The 12,241-nt window shown below is 39.5% G+C and overlaps 1 protein-coding gene across 1 annotated transcript in view; it reads left to right on the top strand.

Moving 5' to 3' along the window:
- The window catches only part of LMNB1 (lamin B1), a 52,919-nt gene extending 41,498 nt beyond the window's left edge, over positions 1-11,421 (top strand). The window contains exons 9-11 of the mRNA NM_001103295.1: positions 2,271-2,390; positions 7,847-7,954; positions 10,619-11,421. Coding sequence (NP_001096765.1) covers positions 2,271-2,390; positions 7,847-7,954; positions 10,619-10,660 — 270 coding nt within the window. The 3' untranslated portion in view covers positions 10,661-11,421. The remainder of the gene's footprint in view (positions 1-2,270; positions 2,391-7,846; positions 7,955-10,618) is intronic.
- Positions 11,422-12,241: the final 820 nt, after the last annotated feature.

The following is a 12,241-nucleotide window of genomic DNA, read 5'->3' as shown; positions in this document are numbered from 1 at the left end:
ATATATATATATATATATATATATATATATTCTGTGGATCTAGGGGAGAAATCAGTTTTCACATAAAAAAGTAATACTTCTTTTTTTTTCATTTGTTAACTGGCATTAAATGTGTTACTAAGCTCTGTGGAACATGGTAGTGATAAGTAATCTTCCTGTAAAATTGTACAAGACAAGGCAATAGCAAAGATCAGTTTAAAACTCTAGACCCGAAGTAAGGGAACTACATACGTAATTTGAAATTTTCATGTAGCCACATTTAAAACAAGTGAAAAAGAAAGGTGAAATTAATTTTAGAACTATCTTTTATTTAACTCAGTGTCTAAAATATTATCATTTCACCAATTCATTATTATATCATAATCAATAGAAAAAATTACTAGATATTTTACTTTTTTTTTTTACTAAATCTTTATACTTACTAGCCATGTTTCAAGTGCTCAAAAGCTTCATATGACTACCATGTTGAACAGTACAGCTCTAGGACATATTAGTTTTAGGTTAAATTACCCAGTAAGGTTACTGATGTGTTATTATTATTATTAACACTAGATCAAGTGTATGATTCCATATGGAATAGTGAAAAGTATAGCTTGAGGTTAGATTAATATTCCACAAAACCCGAAGGTCAGCCTGGATCCAGTTCTTTTTTTCAGTTTTATCCTAGTAAATGCTCTCTGCCCTTTTCCATTTATAAAGCTGATGGAAGATTTGGAAGCTTCAAAGGAGCTAAAGAGGAAAGGGGTTTCTCCTAATTAGTAGTTGATAAAGTTTTCTCCCCATTTAAAAAGATACCAGCTTATACCATCTCCAGTCTTCATTTTGCCATTGTATGGCCCTTTATGTTCCTAAACAATGTATGGAGTACAAAACTTTGCTATCTGTTTTCATATGGTCTTTTGGAAAGATCAGGACTGGTCATAGTGTCCCTACAGAGGTTTGTAGAGGTGTAGTGTTATGCTCACTGGTAAAGAATCTGCCTGCAATGCAGGAGACATAGGAGACCTGGGTTTGATCCCTGGGTCAAAAGATCCCATGGAGAAGGCAATGGCTACCTACTCCAGTATTCTTGCCTGGAGAATTCCATGGACAGAGGAGCCTGGCAGGCTACAATCCATGGGGTCGCAAAGAGTCAGACATGATTGAGGGACTATCACATCACATATCACACATATATGTCCATAATTCAAACCCAGGTTTTCTAACTTTCAAGTTTTCTCTATTCTACCAGTACTCTTCTGCCAGTAAATACATTAAAATATTGCAGAATTTCCTTGTTTAGGAAAAGGGAAATATTTCTTTTGTTTGTTTTGTCTGTTTCGATAGCAGTCATGTTTTCCATTGAATAATGAGTGATTTTCTGTTTCCTGACTTCTTTTTGGAATTCAGTCTCAGACATTCTGGGATATTATGACAGTGTCCCTAGTTGGGTATGTACCACTTTCCATTACCGTATTCTAGATAGGCTGTCTGCTGCAGAGATTGCTAGAGAAGTTAGTCATCTCCTCAGTTCCTGCTGTAGGCAGCTAGAGAATCCCACTGGAGCAGGGCAGAAGGCTCTACATGGAAGGATGGCTCATAAGACCCGTAGAATAATAGAGTGCTGGCAGTGAGAGCTTATATTCATTGAGTCAGCCACCTCCTCTTTATCAGTTCAGTTGCTCAGTCGTGTGTGATTCTTTGCGACCCCATGAACCGCAGCAGACCAGGCCTCCCTGTCCATCACCAACTCCCGGAGTCTACCCAAACCCATATCCATTGAGTCGGTGATGCCATCCAACCATCTCATCATCTGTCGTCCCCTTCTCCTCCTGCCCTCAATCTTTCCCAGCATCAGGGTCTTTTCAAATGAGTCAGCTCTTTGCATCAGGTGGCCCAAGTATTGGGGTTTCAGCTTCAGCTCCTCTTTCTGGGTCATCATTTTCCTTCACAGTAGTCCCATGTATTAACAGGACCATTTCTGTCCCATTGGAGGGTAAAAGTAAGGTAGCTTGATCAAGGTGAGCTGACACGTTAGGAGAGCTAGGATATGAATCTAGTCCTTGTAGCAGCATTTTTACTTATTAGATGGGGAAGCTGAGGTCTGGATGAGCTCTGTGGCTCTTGGAAGCATAACTGGTTAATATAGCAAGGCTGAAGCTAGGCCATAGTCCTGGAAATTCTAGAATCACTCCTCTTACAAGATGTTAAAAAGTCTCATCATTATGTTATTGGCACGTGGGAGAGCAGGGCTGTGCATAGACTGATTTGATTTCCTTTCTCTTTCCCAGATCTGGGCTGCGAATGCCGGTGTCACAGCCAGTCCTCCCACCGACCTCATCTGGAAGAACCAGAACTCTTGGGGCACTGGCGAAGATGTGAAGGTTATATTGAAAAATTCTCAGGGAGAAGTATGTATCGGTTTTACCAAAGTGTCATTTTTTTTTTAATTGAAGTATAGTTGATTTATAGTGTTGTGTTAATTACTGCTGTACAACAAAGTGATTCAGTTATACACATATGTATATTTGTAAAAAAAATATTCTTTTCCGTTATGGTTTATCATAGGATATTGAATGTATTGTTTCTCTGTGCTATTATAAAGTAGGGCCTTATTTATCCATTCAATCTGTAAAAGCGTACTTCTGCTAACCCCAACCTCCCATTCCATCCCTCCCCCAAACCCCTCCCCCTTGACAACCAAAAGTCTGTTATCTATGTCCCCACCACGGTGTCAATTTCATTTGAGAGTTCATCGTGCAAATGTGATTTCTTTTCAAGGATGAAATCAAATGTGAAGTAACTGATTGCTTAAATCAGACCAAGGCTGCTGAGTCAGTCAAAGTAAAGCTAAGTGCAGGTTTTAGATTTTAGGAATGAAATATGAGTTTGTCGTAGTTTTAGATTTTAGGTTTTAGATTTTAGGAATGAAATACGAGTTTGTCGTAGTTTTGATTGTTAGCACAGATTCCAGAATTCAGTCTGTTTTCAGTTTCTGTCTCCACTGCCCAGTGACCTTGTGACTTTAGGTGAGTTCCTTCAGCTCTCTTAGTTTTATCATTTTAAAGTGAAGATGGTAATAACAAAGTACGATAAATGAGATGATAATATAATAAGAGTAATATAAATGCAACAGTCCTTGGGAAGTGCTCAGAATGGTATCTGGCCTCTGGTAAATGCTTATATTATTAACCTTGTTACTAGCTTTCCACATGCCTGTGAAACTGAGTTTAAAGATTGAGGAGTGTACCTTTGCTTGATGAGTATGTTTAACATATCAGTCATAGAATTCTTGTCAAAGAACCTAACCTACCCCTGTTGTCACATAAAGACGCCTCTAAGTTCCCCCAGCCACACACACATACTAAGAGATCAGAGTGTCTGCAAAGGAAGGCATGGTTACAGGTCAGGAGTTCTTCTCTGCTCCCATAGTGCCAGGTTACAGCCCTTGCCTTGCTTGTCAGGTTGTCGTGTCTCATTAGAGTAATAAGCACACAGGGATAAGGAGCTGTTCTGAGTTTTCCTGGCACATATTCAGTAAGAATTAATAGATAAAATTTTAGAAAAATCAAACATAGACCTTCACTTAAGTACAGAGAAATAAAGTTATTAACTGCATTCACGATGGGTTCTGAGGTGTTTGCGTATGAGGCACCTTATTCCCAGCCATCTTCCCACCCGTCCTTCACTGTGAACATCTGCTGGTGTTTAGACCTCTCTTCGTATGGAACTGAACTCACTGTCTGCTGAAAGAAGAATGCCCTTGATCTCAGACTGAGGCTGAAAATGAAAGGGCATCTGATTTTTTTTCACTGTAGACCTCAGTACAGTTCACCTCCAAATACCTCCTAGGTTCTCAGGGTTGGAGGGTGTTTAAAAATGCCTTCAGTAATTGACAAACTTCAAGGAACCGAATCTTCCTCCTCTTCTCAGCATGGAGCCCTGCTTACTTATTGCCTTTAGCACTTTGGAACTCTTCCCAGCTGTAGCTGGTGCTGCCCGAGTGCTGAAATTACTGCAGCTTCTAAATTGGTAGTTTCTGCAAGGTCTGAAACTGGAGGAGCGCATGTGTTTTTCAAAATGTTATGAGTGACGATTCACACAGATTGAAAAGTGCTGTTAATAAGGGGCCATGGTAGATGAAATAGGTTTTTATGAGCCATGGAATCTAGTCCCATCTTTTTTGTGTGTGAAAACATGTTCCAACTTAGAAACGATCTTATAGGAAGATAATTCAGGATGCAGGAGGTTTAAAAGCCCACAAAATAGGTTCAAGGACAAGTGAACAAAGTAGATACCATGACATGGGGTATGTCTAGAGGTAGTGTTACTGATGACGTAGCAATATAGCTGACTGAAGCTTAGGTTTCCCTTCATAATCCAAACCACTGAATATTAGATTGTTGAGTTTGTTTGCCTGTTCTTTTAACAAACTTCCGTCTTCTGCTTGCTAGACTCTGTAAAGTGACTTCTGTCAGAAATGAGCAAAGTAGTATGAATACGATTCTTATTTCTGTGATTGTCAGACAAGTACTTTTGGCATTTATATATTTCATTCTGTAAGGCCATGTTCATTAGTAGGTTCCAGACTGTATTTATCATAATTCATAATTACCACCTGTAAAGACCATTTTTTCTATAACATTGTAGGTAACTGACTTACTAAGTCAACTTAATTTTTCAATGCATGTTTTCTTGCTGAGGCATTGGAGATATCAGGAAACCCAATTAAACTGGCTTTAAAGTAATGGGGATATGTGAGCTCACAATGCAACAATCCAGGGAGAGTGGACTTGATCCACTGGCTCACCCAGCGTCCCCAGGGATCTTTCTGCGGTCTGTTTCCTGGGATCTGTCCGCGGTCTGTTTCCTGGGATCTGTCCGCGGTCTGTTTCCTGGGATCTGTCCGCGGTCTGTTTCCTGGGATCTGTCCGCGGTCTGTTTCCTGGGATCTGTCCGCGGTCTGTTTCCTGGGATCTGTCCGCGGTCTGTTTCCTGGGATCTGTCCGCGGTCTGTTTCCTGGGATCTTTCCGCGGTCTGTTTCCTGGGATCTGTCCGCGGTCTGTTTCCTGGGATCTGTCCGCGGTCTGTTTCCTGGGATCTTTCCGCGGTCTGTTTCCTGGGATCTGTCTGCAGTCTGTTTCCTGAGTGTCTCCCTCATGGATGCAAGACAGCTGCTGGCTGGAGGTGCCGTCATTCCAGATTGACTTCTTGTGGGCAGGAGCATGGTCCCGGTCAGGTCCTCGCCTGGGCTTCACTCTTGTTTTACCAGCCTGGATCATATGCCCATCTCTTAGCTAGTTCCTGGAGTTGGGAGGACAGAATTTGAGCTTGAGCCCTCCTCCACCTCCACGGCTAGATCACACTCCGCTCCTTGTGACACACACGTCACATCTCCATGTGAGAGAGGGTACCCAGGTAAAACTGCATTCTTAATGAGAAATGAGTGGGGTGGAATGCTGGTGGGTTAAAAGCAGTAAGTGTCACCACAGAAAACATGGATTATTATTATTTTTTTTTTAATGAGGAAAATAATAAAGCGGTCTCTCTGTACCTCTAAAATACAGGCGTCCCTGAAACTTTTGTACATGTAGATACTACTTGTGTGTCCTGAGACCCCATAGTTTAACAGCCAGCCTCTTTATCAATAAAAACCACCTTGATTTGTGGTAATTGCTGGTTTCTGTGGTGTGAATACTCACACTGGTGATTCCAGGCTACCCACATGGCATGACTGAGTGCGGAGTTGGAGAGACAGCATGGGAGCTAGCCCTGCTGCACTGCTGGGTAGATGGTGTACCTGTACGTACCCAGGCTTTATCTGGACAGACCCGTGACGTGTTGATAGAGAAGCAAACCATCTGTGTGTGCCTTTCAGATCACTGATACGGTTCAGTGTCCTTCTAAGAGGAATTTTTTTGGTAAAGACATTTATCTTTAGTACCTTTTGGGGCCTAAACCTCCCAACAAGTTTTGATTCTGAATTTTATTATTTTTTTATTTAAATCTGTAGACATTTAGCTCACTTATATTCCATACAGGCTTTCTGCATTAGATTAATTGGTTTTTAAATGTTGTCAAATGAAAAGTGCTTAACAGCAGGCTTAAATTAAAGGCAGTTGTGCTGAAGTAATTCATAATTAATGAAGTTGGGCAAATTGCTATTTTCTAAGCTTCTCATTTGAGGCTCATAGTCTGGTGTTTTATCACAAGCTCTAAGAGCCAGTGTTTCCATATGGGATGTGTACATTGTCATGAGCTGCTAGAAGCTGAAATGTGAGAATTCTGTAACACTTTTTTTTTTAACCATCTTTTTTTAAAAAAACCTTCCTTCTTTCCTTCCAGCTGTGTTGGGTCTTTGTTGCTGTGCGTGGGTTTTCTCTAGTTGCAGCTTGCTGGGGCTACTCTAGTTGTGCATGGGCTTCTCATGGCAGTGGCTCCTTTTGTTGCAGAGCACGGGTTCTAGGGCGCACAGACTCAGTGGCTGTGGTGCATGGGCTTAGTTGCCCCAAGGCCTGTGGAATCTTCCCAGACAAGGGATTGAACTTGTGTCCCCTGCACTGGCAGGCAGATTCTCAACTGATGGACAACCAGGAAGTCTGAGAATTCTGTAACTGATTTTGTGTGACTTTTCTTATTTTAAGATGACTTGAGGGAAGCTAGATACTCTGAAAACTTTTAGAGAGTCCTTTTTCTGTTTTGTGTGCCACCATACCTCAGTGTATATCTTAGTTCAAAGAGCTGTAACTGATCTAAGGATTCACATGCTTTTTTATTAGTACTCATTTGGTTTAAGCAATCTGACACAGACTGATCTCACAGAATAGAAGTTTCTGGCTAATTGAGACTCAAAATGGTCTATCTTCCTTGGCCATGCAGCAAAAATCAAAAGTCTATACAAAACATTACTGTGCTACCTCAGCTTCATTTATAAACTATATCCATGGATATACTTTAAATTGAAGTCTCATGTTTCTGACATTGTTCTCTGATTTTCTTCCTTTGCCAGTTTAAACTAGTTGGTCCATGTTTTAAGTTTCAGATAAGCTTTTACTCACATGATTTTTGCATCTTCATCTGGACTTACCTTTCTTGAGTGACCTTAAGACACAATACAGAGTAAAATTAGAAGCTCTGTAGCACTCTAGGACCCATTACTTGCTGCTAGATCATCAGGTTAGCCTTGTGCTTAAACAAAAACGCTGCTGCATTTGTGCAAGTCAGCATTCTCTATAGGAAAGTCATCTGTATTTGCGCCTACTTTCTGTTACACCAGTGAATGACAAGTCAGTTTTTTTGTGCAGAGTTCATTGGGACTTCACTAGCATGTTATGAATAAATACTGTTCCTGTGTTTTGATTCCATTTCTTTTAAGAGGAACTAGTTGCTGAAGGGATGAAAGCGTGTCCTTTTCAGTCTCAGGAGGTCTTCTTGCTACCAGGATCCCTGAGAGCACAGCAGTTGGCCTCTGACTTCATTTTATTCAGCATTTATTTAGTACCCTCTCTTTTCTAGGAGCCACGCTCTTTAAGCTGAATTCATGTTGAGTATTATAAAGAATTTAGTGTGCCAAATCATTTACAGAATTCTTAGTAACAGAATGGGATAAAAAGTCGTGGAAACTTCTCAGTGGGTATTTCAAATTGGATCCCAGTAGCTTCCCTGCAAGGAATATTGAAGATCTAAGAACTGCTACTAATTATGCAAAAATTCCTGTTTAGTAGTTGAAGTACTGATGAACCACTTAAAAAAAAGTCCCTGATGTAGGAATACAGTTTCTTAAATTTATGCAAAGAAAGGATGTCCTCCCACAGACTTGGTGGTTTTAAGTATAGTGTTTTAACTTAAAATCAAACTCTTGTTTAGGAGGTTGCTCAGAGAAGTACAGTCTTCAAAACAACCATACCCGAAGAGGAAGAGGAGGAGGAAGAAGCAGCCGAAGTGGCTGTCGAGGAGGAACTTTTCCACCAGCAGGTATTACTTCAATATAGTTCTTTTTAAATTTTATTAACATAGTTACATGAAGACCAAAAACCAATAGTGGGGCTTGGTTTTTTTTTTTTTTTTTTCCTTTTCCCCTATTACTTGATGAACCAAATCAGTGATCTACCAAGTGGGGTTTGTTTTTCCTGAGGGGATGTTCAAGATATAGTACGTTTGAGTACTGGAAGAAAATGTTAGCCCTTCTTTTTAAAAAATTATTTCTTATATTGAATTTCAGTTTTGTCTTTTGTTTTATAATGTATGTCATATGTTATAGCAGGACATGTGTGCCGCATAAGTATATATGGATTGGAATGCATGCTCAGAATTATTTATTGAAGGGTTCTTTGAGTTTAGACGGCTAAGTTAGAGTAGGTATCTACATATAAACTTTAAAAAAAGAGTAATATTCAATTTCAATGTGAAGCAAAATTCTTGCTGTCTTAAGTTTTAATCATTTAATTGCAAGCTAGATTTTAGCTGATGCTTGGACTTTTGAGAGCCCTTGAAATAAAGGAACTCCAAATTTGATTTTAATTAATTAAATTGGAATTATTAATAAGTAATAAGCCTTCAGTTTATATTCTCAAGCTGTTCAAGTCTGATCATTAATCAAAATTCCTACTCTTATCCTTATAAGACTTTATCACCATGTCTCTAGATTTATAAATCTGTTCATTGGCCTTAATTAGCCCCAGTCCTGCTCCAAATAAACATCCTGTTATGTATTCAGCCTCCAGAGTCAGGAGTTAGGAGCTTGCTCTCTAGAGTGAGAACCACTTGAGCTAGGCTACGGTAGGATGGGTTTTTGGCCTGGATACTTCCTCATACATTTTGGGAGAATATTTAGCACATTATTGCCCTGGGGGTCTGGAGGTTGTGGAAATTAAGGTGTATAGTATTAATACATCTCTGGTGAGTAATGTGTTAAGAACAGGTATTTTATACTCAGATTTAACAAGAAACAGACACGAGATCCATTTCCTGCCCTTATGGGAAGCATTATAATGACTGGTAGTAGAATAATATAAGAGACTAGGGGTTCAGAGCTTGAGTTACAGCAGGTCAAATGCTGGAGAAGGCTCTTTAAGCCACCAGAACAATTGAGAAGATCTCTGGAAAATAGGTTCTGTCCAGTATTTTGAAGGATAGGCAGTTATTTGAGTATGAAAAGTCAGACAGTGGAGTTGTGGGCTTCCCTGGTGGCTCAGACAGTAAAGACTCTACCCCGAAATGTAGGAGACCTGGGTTTGATCCCTGGCTCGGGAAGCTCTTCTGGAGAAGGGAATGGCAACCCATTCCAGTATTGCCTGGAGAATTCCATGGACGGAGGAACCTGACGAGTTACAGTCGATGGGGTCAGAAAGAGTCAGACACAACTGAGTGACTAACACACACCCAGTGCTGTTCTATGGGGGTTTAGATTATCTGTTGTTGCTACATTAAGAAACCACCTTAAAACTCAGTGGGTTAAAACAGTGATTTCTTAATTCCTATGACTGGGCTTAACTGGGCATTTTTTTGATTAACACAATGGAGAATGAAGTGAGTCTTGCAGTTGCATTCAGCTGGAAGCTTGGCTGGGGCTGAAATGCTCTTCATGTCTCTTTCCATGCAGTTTCTTATCATTTGGTGGTTTAACCCAGCCTTCTTTACAACATGGCAGCTGGTTTCCAAGAAGGTAAAAACAGAGAGCACTAGATTTCTTAAAAGCCCATATTCTCTCAGTCAGAGTAAGTCATAGGCCATCTCCAGTTCCGGGGCAGGGGCGGGGGAGCGGTAAACCCTGGGTATCTCATAATGGGAGGAATGGCAGTGAATTTATGAGGATTTTTAATTCATCACAGGGGATATGTCATTAAGGCATAGTGACTAACTTGAGGGCAAGAAGGAAAAAGAAAGATGTGCAAGGTTTTTTAGCTTCTGTGATCAGAAGAAATAATGATACCGAGGTTCAAAAGAAGGAAGATGGAAGGACGGATCAGCTATTTTCACTTCACGTTAGAGAAAGTCCAGTGGCCTTTTGAGTTGATTTGAAGTCTTTTTGTTTGACCTTTAAGAAACCAGTTTCTGTTTAGTCAAGTGGTGAGTCACAGTCATGTTGTGAGATTTTAAGGAATTAGTGAGTGAGAAAGAAATGGGTAGATGGAGCCATTTTGACTTCTCATTTGAAGATCAATACAGTGCAGATGCTTCAGGATCTGAAAGCTGAGGGTCCAGCCAGCCGTATTCTCTGTGTTCAGAAATCCTGTCCACTGATTTCTTGTTTACCAAGTTACAAAAGGATGTTATTGAACAGTGGTTTTCAGCTTCAGCTGCATATTAGAACTACTTCAGGAACTTTAAAATGACTTATAAATAGATACTATTCCCCAGGTAAGTGAGAAATTCTCATTTAATCTAGAGGCCTAGATCAGCTTTTTCTTTAAAAGCTCCTCAGGATTTGTACATGCAGCTAAAGTTGAGAATCAGTGTTTTGGAGTTTGTTTCAGTATCCTAGGGGGCAGTCCATAAGAGAAGGTTAGAAAGGGTGAGAAGTAATAAAGGTCCATTTGGAGGTAAGTGATAATGAATTTGTAGTATCTCTTCCTTATTTTAAAATACTGTGATCCATTGTCTTAGCGCTAAGAGTTTTCTTTCTGTTTTCCTCACCAGGGAGCCCCAAGAGGTTCCAACAGAAGCTGTGCAATTATGTAAACTCAAGTCAACTGTCTTCCTCAGAATAAAGAAGTATGGTAATCCTTACCTACATGCAGTGCAGAGCCTTCTCAGAAGCACAGAATATTTTTATATTCCTTTATGTGAATTTTTAAGCTGCGAATCTGATGGCCTTAATTTCCTTTTTTGACACTGAAAGTTTTGTAAAAGAAATCATATCCATACACTTTGTTGCAAGATGTGAATTATTGACACTGAATTAACTGTACTGTTTGGAAAGGTTCCCTCAAATTTTTTGACATTTTTTTGTATGTGTGTGTTTTTTTTTTAAGTTCTTAGGAGGCGGAGGGGGAGGGTAAATAAACCACTGTGTGTCTGGGTTTAATTTGAAGATTGCTCCATCTAGATTAGCAATCTGCTCTTGATTATCCTCTGCTATATATAATGGTGCTGTGAGGGAGGGGAAAGGCATTTTTCAATATATTGAACTTTTGTACTGAATTTTTTTGTAATAAACAATCAAGGCTACAAAAATTTTTTTTAACTAGAAAAGAGAAATTTTGTAAGAAGGCAATATAACCTAATCATCATGTAAGCACTCTGGATGAAGGATTCCACAAAACTTTGTTTTATGGTTACTTCTTCTCTTAGATTCTTAATTCGCAAGGGGAATGGGGGGAGGGGGAGGAGAGGGAAGGGAAGGGTTTCTCCTAAAACGCATTAGTTGTGTTTTTTAAGATAGTGTAACTTGCTTAAATTTCTTACATGACATTAACAATAAAAGGCTGTTTTAATATTAACCTGCTGTTTGTTTTAACTTTAAAGACATTTTGAGGGGATAAAAATAATTTGGCTTCTTGTTTGAACTAGGTTTTTCTTTAAGGCTCTGACAATGGGAAGATAAACACACAGACTCTTTTGGGGTCTCCCCTGTTTTCAGTACCCTACTGTCATTAATAATAGCACTTAAAATAAAAGCAATAATAATAGCTAATTTTTTTGGAGCCCAGTTATCATTTATATTTTTTAGCTTATTAACAGTAAGACCTTTTAAAATCTCTTTAAGAAAGCCATGTGGGAACGTAGGGACTATGGGAGAAATTGGGGAAGATATTCCTTTTAAAGGAAAAAGATGGAGATAATATTTCTAGAATCTAGTTTTACTGTCTTAAAATATGGAAGAAATATTCAGCAGTGGCCACAGGACTGGAAAATGTCAGTTTTCATTCCAATCCCAAAGAAGGGCAATGCCAAAGAATGTTCAAAATATCACACAGTTGCACTCATTTCACATGCTAGCAAGGTAATACTCAAAATCCTCCAAGCTAGGCTTCAACAGTACATGAACCAAGAACTTCCAGATGTATAAGCTGGATTTAGAAAAAACAGGAATCAGAGATCAAATTGCCAACATCCATTGGATCATAGAAAAAGCTAGAGAAGTCTAGAAAAAGATCTGCTTCGTTGACTATGCTAAAGCCTTTGACTGTGTGGATCACAATAAACTGGAAAATTCTGAAAGAGATGGAAATAACAGACCACCTTACCTGCCTCCTGAGAAACCCATATGCAAGTCAAGAAGCAACAATTAGAACTGAATGTGGAACAACAGACCGGTTC

This window comes from Bos taurus, chromosome 7 (genome assembly GCF_002263795.3).
Source record: "Bos taurus isolate L1 Dominette 01449 registration number 42190680 breed Hereford chromosome 7, ARS-UCD2.0, whole genome shotgun sequence".
NCBI classification, from domain to species: domain Eukaryota; kingdom Metazoa; phylum Chordata; class Mammalia; order Artiodactyla; family Bovidae; genus Bos; species Bos taurus.
Note: the sequence above shows the minus strand (reverse complement) of the source record. Positions and strands in the feature narration are given on the sequence as shown.